Below are 19053 nucleotides of genomic sequence, written 5' to 3' on the forward strand. Positions count from 1 at the left end.
TCAATATAGGCAACGGTAAACATTTTTTACAGGATGTCAACTGCTCAAGATTTTTCGCTATCACCGCAATCAGGCTTTCTTGAAAGAAATCGGACCTCATCATTCTTATTATGCTCATGAAAACAAGATGCAACAATGTGTGTGTTGGAATTTAAGTGTGCGATATTCCCTAATTGTTCTATTTACACAATATTGTCTCGGTGACTCCTTCACTCATGAATAATTAAGCTCATTTATTGTATTCGTCTTATGCTTTCCTGCGTAATGTCTTCATTTGTTTCATAGTTGGCATACCCAGTGGGGTGTGTGTGCGTGTGGGGGGTATTTGTTAATCTGTCGCCTTCTGCCACAGTGTTTCCATAATGAGCGAAGACGCGACATTATGCGCGTCAATATAATGAGCCGAGGTTATGATAGGATCAGAGATGTCTCAGTCTACAGAGCAGATGTTACTCAACCGCCCATCTCCGCTCCGCGTTGATTATATTAAGCAGACGAGAGGTGTCTGTATGTGTGTGTGTGTGTGTGTGCGCTGGTGAGAACGTGCGTGTAACAGACAGAAAGTCGGAATAGGCGGGAGCAGCGCAGATGGGGAATTCTAACAAGACGTATGGTAGGCCTTGGAGAGGTGTCATGTATAAACCTTTTCACCGTGGTGTCACACCAACTTTCGAGTGGCAAAGGCTCAAGCAAACAATAACACACAAACCCTTTGTCGTTTGACCGGGGCAGATTCTCTACGGCTGTAGTTTGAATCGAAAAGATGATGCGGTGCTTGATAAATTGCTTCCGAGGTAGATGGAACACCCGTCGTAACTTACATTTCAAGGGGTAAAAAGTTGATTGAAAATAGACACGGTGGATATTCGAACATAGTTAATCTGATCATTGAAGGAACTAGTAGGCTAATGGTAGCCAACCAATCCATATCACTGCTTTTGATAAGAGTCAGTACAGCTTCACTGAATTTCTACACAGTGACAGACAGTTGACAGTCTACTTGGACAATAGTACAAGCCCAGCGTGACAAAGTACATCATGATATACAGTACATCTGTCCCTAGTGTGTCATGGCAGTGGTACAGCTTGTCATTTCAACACAGCATGTGCGCAACAGCCACTGTGTCTCTTTTAACCTGTTAAATGCATTGTGGGCGATCACAGAAAAAATGCTTGGCATGATGCTGTAGGTAGAAAAAGCCCACAAGTGACAAGAGTTCAGCGGGATTTACACCACAGGCCAAGTCCTGAGTTCCCAATTCGGAATTAATACGTGTCCATTTTTTTTAATCGTACATTTTAAGTGATCTATATCCCAAAATATTCAGTAAATATTATACAATCATATTATTACAAATATTATGACACAACATCGAGTTGGTCATGGCTGACACTTCCCCTCCACTGATTTAAATGAGGATAACAATTACTCCACTGTCACGTCAACAATTGATTTAATGATACAGACAGTTGTAATGTAGCATATTTTGATCATATTTATGGACCGTACCCATGGTTCCAAAATGTTTTCCGACACATTGCACTTCAAAAAAATAGGTGGGTTTCCAAGTAACACTATTCAAATGAAGTAGCCAAGTTGGGCTAAGTGTTCATCAAAAGCGAGGCTTTATTCCTAAAAATAAATAATAATAAATAAATACTCATTAATTAACAATAAATGTCTGAAAACAACAGCTCTAAAAGATGAAATAAAACAGCCTTGTACTTAAAAATTAAATACAATTCATCTGCACTTAACAAATGTCCTGTATTGTAATACAAAAAGTTCAAACCATTGATGTTTGAACATTTAATTTAGTGATTCTTCTTTGAAAAAAAACCCCAAAACAAAACACTTGTCTATGCTTTCGCTGTAGTTTATGTTTTTTTTTTTTTTTTGTGCAGTTTGGGCAGGCACAGTTGTGAATACATGAATTATCGGTTTATTTCAATGATGCCAAGATGGCATTGATGACGTATATCCGAGTTGCGTGTTTACTGTTGCACTCACATTGTCAGATACCCATTTGCATGTAGTAATCCAATCGAATCTAATGCCTGCATTTGAATCCAACTTTACTATCATTGCTGTGGATCGTGCCGAACAATGACGAACATCAGCATCTAGCACGTAATAAAAAAAGAAATACACATGCACACCTACAGAAAATATAATGGCAAGGCCATCAACAAACAGCGAGATGCATGTTATTGTAAAGGTTTATTTGTGCACCGAGCATCCACTACTCCACTTCGACATAACAGAAGAAAAAAAAAAAATCTAGGGCAGTAGCTGTGATGTAATATAAATATATGTGTTGTTATTTTCATATTATATCACCACCCTGCCCCAGATCCTTACTACACATCCATAAAACATTAAATTAGGTTTATAGTCATAGTGATTTACTGCATGTATCTTTGAAAGCAAAACGGTGCATACCAGCGGCGGTTTATTGCCGTGGCTCTACATTAAGTGGTGTTGCACACCGTGCCATTTGTCACCTAACGCACATACAAAGTACTGTACAATGTATGCCGACATGCAAAAGAGCCATTAACGCTGGCTTAATGTGGACGCATAAAATAATGTCTGTCTGTCGAGTGTTTCATCAGTTTTCCTGAATTCTGCAGTATCAACAATTAAATTTTTAATCAGGCTTTGCTTTAACACTTGTGCTGTTTTCATCCACTTTGAAGCAACAACGTTGTCCCTTTTTTGCACCCTTTCCGGCGTTTACTAAAACCTCCACACGGCTGCATTGCACACAACCTTCATGACGTGAAGTGTTTGTGACATTCAAAATATTTCCAATAAGTATAGTTATTGTTTTGGAAAAGTGTAAAAGTAATAAATGAAAAACAAATGATTAAAAATGTACAACATACATAAAAAATGAAAGCCTCATTTGTATAAATGCCTCATTTCAGTAACATTTTACTACACACATGGTCAAGATTGTTTGTAACAGGATGTTGAAATAGCAACCATATTTCATCAAATACAGTGGACCCCCACTATTCACGAGATATAGGGACCAAGACCGACGAAAATTTGTGAATGATTGATGCTTTATTATTGCCTTAAAAAACGTGAAAAGTGGGGGATTGGGTAAAACAATGTGAACAAGTGGGGAGTCTACTACAAAAAATACATGTAAACTGGGATTGCCATGAATAATGGGGGAAGTGTTAAAAAAAATCAGCAAATATTCACAATAGGGAATTTGAATACAATGCCACTTGAAAAAATAAACACCTCACCTCAGCGAATTTTGAAGTCATGACTACTCTACTAAGAAAACAAAAAAACTAAGAGTGGCCTAGGTGTTTCTAAATTAATCACAGTGCCACATCCTTTTGAAAGAAATTGAATGCCTCGCCTCAAAGAGATGTATCCTTTCTGTGCCTCAATTAGTTGCTGTGTGTCATCCATTGGAGGAAATAAACACCTCGCATCCAACAATGACCTAATCCTCCACTCAGAACACAAAACAAAATACTCACTTGTCCGACAAATTGTAAGTTAAACATACAAATGGGCAAATGTGTCTACGACAGAATGTTAAAGTAGCTACATTTTTTTTTATTAAAAAAAGAATGGCCTTGGCTCTGAGTGACTTAGTTCAAAAAATCGCCAATAATCCTCTCAGTTTGAACAGATTGCCCTTTTTCTACTCACATTCTGTTGCTTTATAAGTATTTAATTACCGGTATATTGAGGCTGTTTTTGGTTAAGGGAAAAACTTACTCTAACGCACTTGCCTTCACTACAACAGATGCCGTTCCTCAATTATTTTCTGTGTCATGATGGAAAATTATGTAAATAAAATATTCAAACCCTAACTCCCAAATACAATTGCCTCCCCTGATTGTGCCTACATTGATTGCTGTGCCACTGCCTTTCCCAACATCAAAAAAGTAAATTCCTCACCTCTAATAAACACATATTTTACTTGTATTGCAGAAAGTAGGCATCATTAACAAATTAACACAACCAACATATGGATTTTTTTTAAAGCCTAATTTCTGATGAATACCTATGTAGTTCTGTTAATAAATTCTCCTGGTACTAATTGTCGATTATTATGAAGACAAATTGTGACATAAATGATCCTCGGAAAGAGTAATGGGCCCATCCAAACACTTTGGCTTTATTTTTTTGTCTGTTTAGGTTCATTAAGCTCGGGTAACAAGATCACTGTGACCACAGCCAGTGAGGCGAAATGCATCGCGCCGGCCGCCATGTGTAAATGCGCGCGCCCGCTGGATATCAAGGGCCGGCGTGGATCGTAAAGCCTTTGATACAGTGCTCTCTCTCCTAGCGGCGTGCGGCCAAGTGCTCATTAATAATGCATGCCATGCTCTTCCCACACACTTATTTATGGAGGCATGAGTACACACGCGGAGCCACACACAGGTGGCTGGTTAAACCATCGCCTTAGTCTGGTGCTGTTGAGCAGAGAAAATGGTTGACATCTCGGTGAAAGATGGACTTGTTGGATACGTGATGAGTGTGCTTACCGTGTGTGTGTGTGCGTGTGTGTGTGTTTCAGTCACTCATTTATCCATTTATGTGTGTCCTCAGGCATGCCGAAGGCAATATCAATATGCCTGGAGGTCACTCGCAGGGCAGGAACGAGACAAAGATGTAATAAGTAGCAAGAGGTGATCAATGTTTGGAGGCGAGTTGGACAGTCTGACCCCCTCGTAACACGCACATACAGTACATAAACACACACACTTATAATATATTGGTACAATAAAGTATGAGGTTTTGGCGATACAAGCAGTCGCTCGGCCAGTTTTTTGTCTTCAGGTACAAGCAAAAATTGATAAATTTGCTTCAGCCCCCGACCGCAAACAGCAAACTTCATTTAACATCCATCAGTTCACATTGGTTTCCATGCAGTGAAAGTACAACATCAGTTGGTGGCAGTATTGCACCATTAAGCTGGTTTGGCAACCACTAATAGGAACCGAAAGAAAAACCAAATTGAAGGACAAAACATTAGGTACAGTCGTGTTTTATGCTTGCATTTTCTGTATGTGGAGAGCAAATGTTATGACCGTGTGTTTTTATACAGCCCGGTACTGGTTAATGGTATTTTTCTAAAAAATACATTAAAAAAGATGGTGGTGTTATTCGGCGCATATCTGATTTAAGATATAAGTGATCTGAGTTACGAGCATGTCATCAAAGAAGTCAAAGTACCACGGAAATCATACCCGTTACCCTCTCTCACAGTGTCAATTTTGTTCCCGTTGCTTACTTAAAACACACCAGATAGACACTTGGCAGGAGACGTGTTTATGAAGCGACTGCATCACTAATAAGACAACGAGGAGGATGCCTCATACAGGCGTCAGTCGGGGCGCTGAGAGACGAGTGCTATCGGCGGCCTCTGACTGCATGACCACATATATGAGCATCTGTTAATGACCCACTTCTCTGCTCTGAGAAAAAAAAAGAACATAAAAATCCTCCTGAGGGTCGTAGCTTTCATTATTGTTACTGTTTTTGTGGCAGTTGAGTAGATTGTTATGTTGTGTTACTGCTCTTACTACCGCTAAGATTGGCGAACGAGCACTAGCACATTCTTACTTGCCATGTTTCACCCACTTGAAATGGTGTCGATTAAAAATACCTTTGTAAGTTATTGTTATATATCTGTCAATAATGCCTGATACCGATTGGGGATCCTTTGGACGAATTTCCAAGAAGTACCGGTAGTTTGTCAAAGTACAAGCCCTGGAATGTGCCTGAAATGATTGCTTGAACCAAAATGGCTGAATTTATGTTGTTCATGTGTCCATGAGACTTCTTAAATGTATATTTATATGATAGAGATGTCCATTCAGTTTCGTCTTCCTGGGTGTTAAGAGCTAACTTTTTTCTAAATTTCCCCAAATTCTTGAAATGATCAACCTTGGATGCCACGCTTACCCAAATTTTGCGCAGGCAAAGAAAGCCTCACAATCATCCTGTTCCTTTAATGATGGACATATCCACCTAATTTTGTGTTCATTTGTGAAGTTGGTGTCAGGATTATTATTTTTTTTTTTTCAAACTTTCAGAAAACCCTCAAAACGATCATCAAACTTGGACGACTGTCACCATGCTCTGCCAATAATATTTTTTCATAGGCAAAAAAGAAAAAAGGTGTCACAATTTAACATTTTCCTTTTTATCAACATGTCCAGCCAATTTCGTGTTCATCGTGGAAGTTGTAATCTGGACCATTTTTTTTTCTATCACTCCGAAAATCGTCAAAATGATCAGCAAAATTGGACGCCATGCAACGCAAATTAGCATAGGCAAAAACTAGCTTTACAATTTAGCATTTCCCATCGATCTAGGTTACACCCTTCCGATCTAGGCTCATATAGGCAAACTCCGACTAGGGGAAATAGCCTTTTCCAAAATTTTGCAATATTAACTTTTGTTATGATATATTGGTAAATAACAGAGCTGGATATTTTACCATTTCATTCACCTTTTTTTCGGGGGGGAAAAAAATAGTAACCGCCTATAGGCCGGTCCGCCTCTAATTTTAAACGAGCTTCCGTCTGCGATTACCTAAACTAAATAAACTTTCACTATGACAGAATACAGACGAATGACGGATTAAATAAAGGGGCTTCCAACTATGCTTAGTCCGTGTATTTTAAAATTGAACCGTCAGCAATACGGGCGTCCGTCAGTGACGGATAAATGGACCGGTAGTCACATAGACTGAATGCCCAGCTCTGGTAAATAAAGACATCAGTCATCCCTGACATTATCCTTATATCAGTTTGGGGATATTGCATTTGTATTCTGTTCCACTTAAATATTGGTGTGGCTTCAGATGCAATTGAAAACAGACTGTTAACCATCCTGGATGCTTATTTACATCCATACTGTATGCCTTGAGTAGCAATTGAGCATAATGTTTATTTATTTAGAGGCGAACGTTTAGCTGCCAGAGCATTATTACATCATGGAGTAGTGCTTCCTCTTGGGGCATAATGGCGCTTATTCATCACAGGAAAAATCAAACAATCCAATTCAGTGTCCCTTGGGATTGTGAACGCTCAGCCAACCAAACAATTCAACATATGATTCCGTTAATTAAGAGCCAGATGGCACTGCTAAAAACTGTAAAGTGGATATTCGGGGAAATAAGACGTTAATCAACTCAAGTAGAGATATTTGAAAGTGTTTAATAGAGTAAATGTAATTTGGAATGTCATATAAACCAATTTAAATTGACATCGTTAGATACCTCTACCTGTTTGGAAGTGATCACAGACCTTTATTTCATCTAAATATTGTTTGGTACAGTTTTTGAATATTTCCGCTACAATGGTGGGTATGCTTTTACTCAGTAACACTTCAATTAACGGCAGCGGAAAAACTGAAGCAGGTTATGTAGATTTGTATAACAATTTGTAAATAAATTAAACCGTTTTTGAGACATTTTTGTATCAATTAAATGGTCATTGGGCTGCTTCCACTGGTTTGTACGCCTTGGCCACCTGGGTGCAGTACGTTACAGACAAATGGATATCAACTCCTAAGTAATAGTCAGTCTTCACGTGGTGGAAGAACTAGAAAAGGCTTCTGTCCTGTCCTGTCTCATTTTCATTCGTATTCTGAATCTGACTTTTGATCATACTATTTCAAATTTGGGTACAAAACGGTGTCTCCAGAGGTGCAACAGTTTGATGAAATACAGAAAAACATGTTTTAATGCTCCCCAGCTTGCTTCAGCTATGGTGAAAGGCAAAATGAGAGCTAGCAGAAAAGTCAAACACAAAATGGGCGCCTATATAAGGCAGGCTGTCCCACACTTGAAAACCATTGTTCTACTCGAAACCACATTGTCAGTGTGATAAATGCCCCGGGGGAAAGTGCCATTGTCAGAGCAATCTGTCGTTTCGCTGCAGTAGGCCTCGTTAGGAAAAGATACCGGCATGACCGGCGTGACACCTCCACACAGATGCTTACTTCGTACAGTGTGTCCAGTCTTACCTCCAAGGCTGTAGACCTCTTGCGGAGCAATTGTTCAATGTTCCTGGCCGCTCTGGCCACCAGCTCCTCGGCGTCATTTTGCTCCACGCTGTAGAGGTGCTTGTTCCTTAAGAAAATCTACAAACACATACACACACAGTCGTGCATAAGAACCTCCGAGTTGATTACACTTGAGAAGAATTTAAAACTGCAAATACCACTTAGTTACAAATACCCCAGTTTGCAAATATTTGGTGAATTTGGGCAAATAATAAATCCCCCTGAAAAGCCATTTAGTTGCCACAAATAAAGCAATTTTAATAAAGCACCTCAGTGCTCAGGTGCTAACTACCCATCATAGGCGTGTTCTTACCTGGGTGAGGCTCTTGCCGGCCGTGGCCGTGTCTGCCAGTGTGATGAGCTCTTTCTGCATCTGATCAACCCATTCTTTAATCCTGCCGTACAAAAGACAGATGCACACACACACACACATGCACAGTGACCGAGTGGAGCCACTTCAGAGGCAACATCAAATGTGCAATTAAACTGTCAATCACATCGTTCCAGTAGGCGACAACCGAGCTGCTCAATCATGAGACATCATGAAACCGAAGAATTTGACCCAAGGGTAACAAAAACTGACCCTTGAGGGATCACATATGTCATGGCCATTCGATCAGATTCAAAACTTCCAAAAGGTCACCAAAAAACTCCTTTCCTCCAAGTAGGATCAGAACCATTTTAGGACTGTTCCATTTAGTCCTACTTAATTTTCCAGCCTGGTCACCAGTATATTATGAGCTAGCCTATCAAATGGTGGAGACTACAAATGACACATTCCACAAGTCAGTGTTCAACCTTACATGAGTAGTAGACGAGAACGGGATTATCTAGTAGGAAAAAGAAACCTCGGACCGATGCGCAGCCATTTTTAATGTAGCTGACCTCCAAAATGTGAGCAGTACTGGAGTGGGAGTCATTCTGAATGGGAGCAGAATGGGCGGGGTAAGTCGTTTGCACCGGAAACTTTTTTTTTTTTTCTATCGTCTGTAATTTAGACAGGATGGGATTAGTTTCCGTGGGCGTGGGATGGGACAGTGAGTGAAAATCCACCTCCATGTCACCCTCTATTCTGCACTGGGATGAGGTCGGAAAAAAGATTGAAATTTGTCAAAAAGTGCATTTGATTTCAAGAAATGTCTGAGCTGATTTGAGATGGCACTAAGAGCTAACAGGGAAGCATCCAGCGTTCTCGTTTTTTTTTTTTTTAAGTGGCTTTATGTGAGCTAACTTTCAGGGGTTTTGGAAGCTCCGCTGACTGAAGTGAGCTATTGTTTATTTAGGGTTTGTTTACTTGTGGCGCAATCAGCGTTTTTAACAGCCGCAAGTACGTGTGACTTGATGATGAAAAGGTCTATTAAGCTGTCAATCACATCGTCGATGGCAAGTTGCTCGATTGTGAGACATCAAAACAAATGAGATTCATTGGGTGAGGTCTCACCGACCAAGTCAGTCAATCTCATTGAAAGGACCAGCTTTCAATAGAATGTCATCAGGCAATTTCCCGAGAAGTGGGCCAAATGGGCTTGACGTCAGTGACAATGATGGTGATGTGAGTGAGTGGGCTGGAAAATAGAGAGGTAAGACCAACGTTGTTGTCTGTAAGATCCCGATGGACATCAGGTCTGAAAGGCATGACAAATAGCCCTTTTGTCCATGATGTCACACGTAATTTTGGGTGGCAAAAGATGGAGCTTTGCAAAAGTAAACAAGCCCTTACCTCTCATGTCACCAAGGCAGATTGATTGAAAAAACAGGATAAATGACTCGAATGATGATTATCGCCATATTTGCATCCGCTATTGTTTGAATATGCAAGGTGTCAGCTGAAAAAAAGGTGTTACACAAGCTAGATTGCTTCCAAGGGAGACAAAACGCCGGCCGTAATTGATGTCAACAAGTTCATCCATCCATTTTCCCAACAGCGTATCCTCACGGGCGTGCCGGAGACTATCCCAGCTGTCTTCGGGCGGTAGGCAGGGTGCCCCTTGAACTGGTCTTCAGCTAATTGCAGGACATGTCAACAAGTTGATTCAAAAATTGATGTGAATGAAATTCTGACCTATTTAACATCAGAGGTGGGCATTTAAAAAAAAATTGTTGGTCCGTCATCCATCAGCGGATTGGGTGCCACTCCGTCATTCGTCAGTCCCTCGTTTTTTGTGACGAACCGAATTGTAAACATCAGTTGGTTAAGACTGTCAGTTAGTCCGTCGGTCCATCATCATCCATCCGTCAGTCCATTCTACCACCCCAAAAAAAACCCTCACAAAATGGGTGTCATTGACGGACTGACGGTTCGTTACTGACGGACGCTGTTAGTGATGATTACTCTGACAGACAAAAATCCCCTTCCGTGGATCCACTTACTACCTGTGAATGTCTTCCACAACCCTGATGATGAAGTTTTCATTCACAACCTGTGTACTAAAAGTCTTGCTATCATCTCTTGTTCAACTATTTATGACATCCACCAGATTTCCTTTCCTCACCCGCAGGTTCCGCTGGTTTCATTTTGATTAAAAATTATATATCTGTGTATATCTGGCCACGCGACTCCAAACAGAATAGTTTTTGTCATTTCTGCCATCCGAGGGTACCCTGGGGCTGACTCCTCAGCCCGTTCTGCCCCCATTCAGAATGACACCCACCACCTTCTCGTGTAACTGAAAAAAAAAAAAAAAGTCTTGAAACAATCCACGATTTCAAAGATCTTGGTATTTTTACTCACAAACGAGCGATCAATGTAGCTGTAATAATTTAGTCATCAACAATCATTCCACACCTAGAAATTTACCATAATCACCCACTTGTGTAGCAGAAATCGAAAAAAACTGTAATAATCCTACAGAGTCAAACCCCTTGGTTTGCACCTATAAGATATGCAGTCAGTCGTCCCCCTAGCATTAATACTAATCGCCGCCTTTGGTACCAAAAAAATTAATGAAATCAATCAAAATAATCCACAAAGTCAAATGATATGATTGCTGATTGCTGAGCATTTCTATTAGCACTGCTGTAACCGTGCCCCAACTGCACATCACACCACCACATGGCAGAGTAAGCATGGAAAAACCAATATGCTCACCCACAGGATATTTCTGATTGAGTGTTCTGGCCATTGTGTATGAGCAATATATCAGTCTGGCTCTATGCAGCTGAGAAGGCTGCAAAGTATACAACAAGACTAAGAATTCCGAAGAGAAATGTTTTCACGGACACCGATTCTCGATATGTGCAGAATATTCAGAACACTGATGGTAAGAAAGATGAGACCATTTGGACAGCAGCAGGAAGCACAAAGTGAAATTGTTTAGGGCGGGGGGGGAAGCTCGTCTATTGGGAACAAATTGCAGTGCAAAGCAGCTGCTTGCCTTTAATTCCCAAAGCCAGATGGTTATGAACAAGCACTGCAGACTGAGCAGAATGGTCTGCTTTATGAACAAAAAATGTATATTCTCTACCCTAGATGTGCAGCCACAGCACATTGTGCGATGTCCAATATTTAATTCCATTTTATATGCTGACTGCGTTAGAAAGGCTGTGAGGACCTGGCTGGTGACACAGCGCATTAAGCCCCAAATTCAAAACTTCCCAATAGAAATGTAGATACCCGTAATGTATACAATAATGAAAAAGGGGATGGTTGACATGACTGCTACAAGTGCTGTAACACTCTAACCGTAGAAGATGAGCATTTTCGGGAACAGGAATTCAATTGTTGAAACGTTGAAATTTTGAGACCCATGTTCATGAGATTTCAGTCCATAAAATACAGTTCACATGAACAGTACTACAGTAGCTTGTATACAAGCAGTCTGGTGTGCAAGTATGAAAACAAAAATACAGTGAATATTTTCTGAGCTTCCTATTTATCAAACCACTGTATGTCTGAGCTGACAGTTGGAAGATGATTAAAATTTGATTCAGGTATCATATTTTTGGTAAAAACAGGAAAAGCGAATACCAAGCAACATCCAAGGTTTGCAATTCAAAGAAAAAAGGCACGACACCTATGAAATTCGTCACTATAAAACAGACAGGCACAAATACCACACAAAAAAAAGCTGCTAAAGTTGCTTCCCATATTTTTGGGATACGCTGATTTGATCAAATTATTCCTACCCATGCAGTTCTCCTTTTGTGCTCCCAAGTGTGCTGAATGTGGATGTCAAATTAGCATTCGAAAGCAGTACAATTAGTCATATTCCCAGTTTGTATGTTAATGCAGAGTGGAATGAGGACTTCTTGGACTGCAAAAGCCGTACAGTGAATTCAGCTCTGTGTTACACAGTTAACGTTTCCAAGCAAGTGGACATCTCTCCAGTGCGCCACTAATAACCTTGACCCCCTAAATCATATATTTCCAACATGCCGCTTGAAGAACATCCTGCTGCAGTTTGTCAGACTGATAAATGCCATCAAGACTTCAGGCGAGACAAAATCCTGTCAGATATTATTATACAAAAAAAGAAAAAAAGAGTTTAGTTAATTTGTTACTCAAAACATTCATTTTAAATCATCATTCTCCATTAAAATACATGGAAATTCCATGAAGGTGTAAACCCCAAACCCCCCAAAAAAACAACAAAAACTTTTATAATGTGTTTTTCCAATAAGAAAAATAGCACTCAATAACATTGTACTTGGTGAAAACATATTGCAATTACACCATAACATATAATGTAAAGTACGAAACAGTTTGTGCATCATAATTCTTTGTGACCTGCGCAGTGTGTGTGCGCATTGTCCACCTGAGGACAGTATAATACGGACATACACAGATGGTCACAACTTAGTGACTCAGTAATCTGCAACAATTGGACACTTTTTTTTTACAGAGGATAAAGAATATATGCCTGTGAGTAATGTATTGTCTGTCTAAATGTGTTGCTCCACCATTTGCATTCCAATATCCGTATCTTAAAGGGTTGCAACGCTGAGACACTGATGTCATTCTTTAGTCTGTCGATGGCGTTTTGCATCATTTGTTAGCATGAAGTCAAGCGGACGTTTTAAAGGCAAACCTTTAGACCTGCCGAGTGTTCAGAAGATTTTTTTTCTTCTGGCATTTCAAAGGTTTCTAAACTTGAACATTGGTTTTGACCTGAGAGGTTTAACTGTGTTACTGTAATTTTAAGCAACATAAGCATTGAGCTACTGTATGTGTTCAAAAACAAAATCCCAGTAGGGCCGCACTCCAAAGGTAGAATTTTTAATACACACCCTTTATTGGATCTGTCATAATGTTGTGGCCGGTCTTTCAATGTGTACAGGTCAGCTGGGGGTTTAGCTGCAGCTGATTTCAACCAACAGCACTAATGATATGCATTAGTAATGTGAGTAACAGCATCATTTTATTGATTTTCATTCGATGAAGCAAAGGGATGTCTGCGTAAATGTAGGATTCAGTTGATTAAAGTATTCAGAAATGCATGAAAAGTATGAAAATAATTGTCGTTAAGATGGGGTGAGCGGTATTCTTTCAGCTTGGCTTGCTGCATTTTGATTAGTCCAGCCCCTGGTACAACCGCAGCACACAATTAAACACAGGCAGACTAAAGGCAAGTGGGTCAGAGGCATTGTTGTTGTTTTTCCAACGCAGGAAGAGCAAATGGGGGCAAACACGAGGAAACAATACAAGACAAGAAAGACACAGATGTTGTGATACAAACGTCACTTTGGAGGAAATAATGAGCTGGCCAATGGAGGGCGGCTCTCACCATCAAACGCCGACTCTATGCTAACCCACATTAGATGGCATAGCCCAAAAAAAAAAAAAAAATCTTCACAATTTAGCGTTGCCCATCTGTCTGGAACACAGGCTTCTTACTTGGGTGGATTTCATAGAAGGAGTTTGGCTAAGCATAAGGCCTGGAATTTGTCCAGAATTCTTGCTATTGTTAATACGACAACTGCACTTGAATATAGAAAACTAAAATGACCTAAAATAATACTTCAATTAAAATGTATTGATCTTAAAAGTGAATATATCTAAATAAATGTTTAGAAACAAACTGTTCTTAGGGATTAAAAGCAACTGTATTCACGTTAAAGGTTAAGTCTGACTGAACCGTACTGAGGCAATCAGTCTGATGCATACAATTAATAAAATGTACCACGTTCCACACTTTGAGAATCACTGCTTGAGATGCTCACTGATAGTTTCACATGATATTTAGAGGTGTCTTTTTTTTAAGTTGAATGACTTCAGGTACATTGAATTAATGTGATTGTATTTCAATCCTCACACTTAGCCGGATGAATACTGTAATTTCCCGTGAATATATCTACAGTTTTTGTGTGCAGGCGTATTGCCGCGATGAAGCCGTCTCATTGTTTTGGTGATAAATGGATGGGAGACTTGGAAAAATATTCACCTGCTTAATACTTGTCAGACACATAGACTATACCAGGGGTCGGCAACTCACATGCGGCTCTTTCATCCTTACTTTGCGGCTCTGCGTGGCTTCCCTCCGTGGAATGCGGAAGCCGTGTGGCATAATGGCCGCCCCTATTTACCGTTGAATAGTGTTTTGTTTTTTGTTTTGTTTTTTAGACAATACCAAGTGAAAATAGTAAGGTTCGCTGGATTACCTTGGCTTGTTTGTTTAATATGGATAGATGAGATGCTTATTTGCAAAAAGACCCCCCTCAATCCTTGTCCCGTATTTCGTGAGGTAATTCCGTTTTGATTTTATTATGCACTTAATAGATGCAGTTAGCAACGAATAGGCTAACATCTTCATTTCAGATGTCAAAAAGTGTTCGTGGCTCCACTGTGTTTTCTTTTCCGTGCAAACCGGCTCGAAATGGCTCTTTGAGTGTTAAAGGTTGCCGACCCCTGGTCTATACATTCGAAGATTCAAAAGGCAATGCACAGGTTCACAACATCGGAGGTGTCAGCGAGAGACTCCAGTGAGGAGAGAGTTGCAAGAGTCTCCATAAGTCTCCAAGAACACCAGAAAATGTCTCTTGATTTGTCGCTATCATTATCTCCGGCTGAGAAGGAGTCTCAAGAGACTAAAAACATTTCTAAAATCCTCCAATTCCTCGCCTACACTTTGCAGTTTACAATTGCTTTTTTGGACTCGATGCTGAACAGGTAGCCATCCCCTTGTTCTTGCTTTGGCACACCCCGCAGTAGAAGAGGTGGGAGCATTGGCTCATTTGCATGAGACAAAACCGCACGCTCAAAACAGGCACATTTCATCAGTGCTCGGAAAAAAGGGTGAAGAGTGACCGTCCAGTCTAAAGTCCAATATGCCAGAATCGCTCATCATGGCCTCTGGTAGGTTTAAACTAGAATTTGAAATGCATTCCATAATTGGTGGCCTATACTCCAATGGACACCCTATCCCAAATAGATGTCTGTGTGATACTCTCTGCTACCAGCAAAGTAATTGAAAGCCTCCACCCCTGCCACCTCACGAGAACATATACCAGTCATGGGGTTCAAAAGTTGCCTAACCTGTGGAAAAAGTGTTTTGTTAGCAGCAATCTGACAAGCTGTATATGTCGTCCTGCTGTCATTCACCTGATTCAAATGATCAGGATCGTTATCCAGCTTCTATGGACGTTGCTGATTGCTATGATCATTTGAATCAGGTGTGTTGCAGCAGGGAGAGATGGAAAACAGGCAGCACACCAGCCCTCGAGGACTGGAATTGCCCACCCCTGGTTTATAGTCACAAAAAAAAAAAAAAAATCTGTCTGTGAAATGCAATTCCATTCCATCAGTGATAAGATGAAATAAAATGCCATTCAGATGGTGAGGAATTACAATGACTCATTATCATTATTGTTGTCGTTTTGGTTATGATCTTGATATTATTTGTAAAAAATATTTATATAGCACATAATAGTTAATACAGAACAAGTATGTGTCCAGCCAGTCCCACTGAGTTGAGCTGCAGGACAAACAAGTTGAAGAACAACTTGGTGATGGAGACACACGCGCACGCACAGAAAAGGTGGGTGACATCCTCCCAGCCCACGCGCGCATATTGATTGCACAGACAGACAACCCACGCCACGCGAGTGCCTCATAAAAACAAATCAAGAGCGTGTTCGCAGGAGTGTCTCCTTGAAGACAAGACAAGAGAAAACGAAAGAGAGAGCGGATCAATTGGATTAAATACTTACAGGAGCTGGGAGGGGAACTGGGAAGCCCGAGAGGCGCTCAGGAGGAGCAGGACCCGGAACGCCCAGGCGTGCGCCCTGCAGGTATCCATTGGAAAACGAGGTGGGAGGTGAAGGTGGGTGGGGGTCTGAATGTGATGTTCCCCGCCGCCGATGATCGAGCGAGTGCGGCGGCGTGACGCTCCGTCTGCCTCCCGGGGCCTCCTCAATGCTCGCTGCTGGAAAGCTTTAACGCTTCTAAGCTGATCAGAGCGACAACAGACGGCACCGACAGGACAGGTAGCGCCGGAGCTCCTCCTCCTCCCGATAGATGAACGGTTCCCTCCATCTCTCGCTCCCTCTCTCTCTCTCTCTCTCTCTCTCCTCTCTCTCTCTCTCTCTCTCTCTCTCTCTCTCTCTCTCTCTCTCTCTCTCTCTCTCTCTCTTTCACACACACACCCTATCTCTTTCTCTACCAGTCTCTTTCCCTCTAATAGTCCCTCTGTGACTCATTTTATCTTTTCTCTCAATAAGTATCTCTCTATATAGGCCTATATTTCAATCGCTCACTCACTCACTCACTCACTCACTCACTCACTGTCTGTCTGTCTGTCTATCTATCTGTCATCCATCCATCCATCCATCTATCCATCCTTCCATCCTTCTTTCCACTAAATGACAGGTGTATGCCCATTTTGTATTGACCAATGACAAATGTATGCCATTAAAAACAGCAAGTGAAGTTTACACATACAGTACATTTATTTTACATAGTATCATATAATAGAATATCTATAATGCCACCGAGTTGCTTGAGTGACAAGGTGAAAATGTGAATCACATCATGGGAATAATCATTGCTCGGGCGACAGAATTGATTTCACGCGTAAGATCTACCGTGCAAATCTCAAAGCACCGGAAGCCTCCTGTCGCAGTTCATGAAATCAAATTAGTACCAACCATTCATTTGCTATACCCATTTGGGTTGTAGGTGAGCTGAAGCCTTTCCATGCTGACTTTTGGCAGTGCGCACTCTGAACTGATTGTCATCTAGTCGCAGGGCACATACCGCCAAATAAGCATTCACACTCACATCTAAGGAAAGTTGAGCAATTCATTCAATTAAACACGGCTGATTTGAATGTTGGAAGAAAATGGACATATATATATATATATATATATATATATATATATATATATATATATATATATATATATATATATATATATATATATATATATATGTGTGTAGAGTTGAAAGCTCCCAGTCAGCCGTTAGATCATTCAGACGCTCCAAAATGTCATTGCAGAATAGAGTGATCATTTTTGTTTCTGGCATTTCAATTATATTTACGTGATCGAAATAGATCCTTTCTTTCCATCGCCTCTCATTTAGCCTAAGTCTCCTCGTCGCCACACAACCGCAGTCTTGGTTCTGCACATCGGTGCCTCTTTACACCTGCCTTTCAGATACGCTATGTAAAGACGCAAAATCACCCGCTGCAATTTGCGTCAGGATTAATAAATCCACTTTCAGCATGCTAAATTAATATATTTGCATGCTACTCTTCCCCAAATGCACAAAATCAACTGCGATCGCATTGTGCTCGTTCGGGAGACACAATCCTGAGTGTGCTGGTTAGTAGATCAGTTCACACATCTGTTTGCATGAGCAATCAAATTTGCGGCCATTACTTTTCCTACGTCTGTGCTTCTTGTTGAATTCTCAGTCGATTTGCGTCATGTTATGCAAACTTTTGAATTAGACGAACGTCAGCATTTTGATTGTGGGGGTATTGAACATGGTGTGTGTGCGTGTAACGCTGCCCTGAAGGTTGGGAGCGTGGCAGCACAGGCAGGATGCTCAGGGACTTGGTTATCAATCGTTGCCTGGCAACCACACACCATCTCTCGTGTCCTCTCACCCTCCTCCTCATCCTCATCCTCTCCCCCCCCCCCCCCCTTCCCTCTTCTTTCCGCTTTGTCTCTCCCCTCTCACCAAACACTGTTGCATTCATCTCACCATCTCATCTGCTCTCCAAATTCTGTCGAGATACCTTTTCAGACACTCTTGTTTTTCTCCCAGAGTGCACCGGGACGAGAATAGCGAAGATGAGAATGCTTGCTTCTGGACAGGGGTTAGCGCGTGCAGAGAGATACAATAGCGAGGAAAAAGTGAAGACAGGCTCCCTCGGTAGATATTCATTACTTCGTTTTTTTCTCATTAAAAAGGAAACATGTGACTACATCCTGAATAATAGGTGTCAGACTCATCTCAGCAACACCCTTTATTTCGGCTTTGACAATGCCGCTCCTAAAATCTGGAAGAACTGACAGATGTGATCATGGTAATCACTTCACAGGGATTGTTGCATTTAAGGAGACATATTTGGCACAGTTTTCTGAATTTAAAACAGTTCCAAGGTGTTTTAAAGCATTCCTTTGTCGAAATACCCCAAGGACAAAAGATTACTACACATGTTCACCTTGTTTATAGGGTCTCGTTGAAATCAGCGTATTTTGAGGGACCAATGATGAGCAAGGCTTTCGTTAACCAGGGGGTTGCAATGAGGCGATTGGCTACAATGATCCCAAAATGATAAAAAGAAGGGATCCCTCATAATGAAAGTGGATTGTATTTTCACTCATGGAGGCAGCACTTCATCACCAGCCACCGAATTCCCGCTTTCAATTAGTGTAGCAGATCTGTGTGTGTGTGTCTGGCGCCCAACACAGCTATGGTCTGACGACTACGTGGGCAAAGAGGATGTGCTGCTTATCGGAAGCCAACACCGATAATGCTGTTAGCTAAGGCTAATCTATGCTGAAACGCCTCGCTTATTAACTTAATGATAAAGAGCGCCCACGTATATTCA

General features: G+C 41.0%; 1 protein-coding gene across 3 annotated transcripts in view; it reads right to left on the reverse strand.

Moving 5' to 3' along the window:
- The window catches only part of LOC147148968 (voltage-dependent calcium channel subunit alpha-2/delta-1), a 73470-nt gene extending 56934 nt beyond the window's left edge, over positions 1-16536 (reverse strand). For 2 of the 3 annotated variants that reach the window (XM_086027748.1, XM_086027746.1), the window contains exons 1-3: positions 16202-16535; positions 8370-8451; positions 8018-8134 (exon numbers count right to left, since the gene is read on the reverse strand). In XM_086027748.1, the coding sequence (XP_085883874.1) occupies positions 8018-8134; positions 8370-8451; positions 16202-16290 (288 nt within the window). In that variant the 5' untranslated portion in view covers positions 16291-16535. Of the gene's footprint in view, positions 1-8017; positions 8135-8369; positions 8452-16201 lie in introns of all 3 variants that reach the window. The other variant, XM_086027747.1, reaches the window with a different exon arrangement.
- Positions 16537-19053: the final 2517 nt, after the last annotated feature.

Source organism: Filicampus tigris, chromosome 4 (assembly GCF_054856515.1).
Source record: "Filicampus tigris isolate MCC_2025a chromosome 4, RoL_Ftig_1.0, whole genome shotgun sequence".
Lineage (NCBI taxonomy): Eukaryota > Metazoa > Chordata > Actinopteri > Syngnathiformes > Syngnathidae > Filicampus > Filicampus tigris.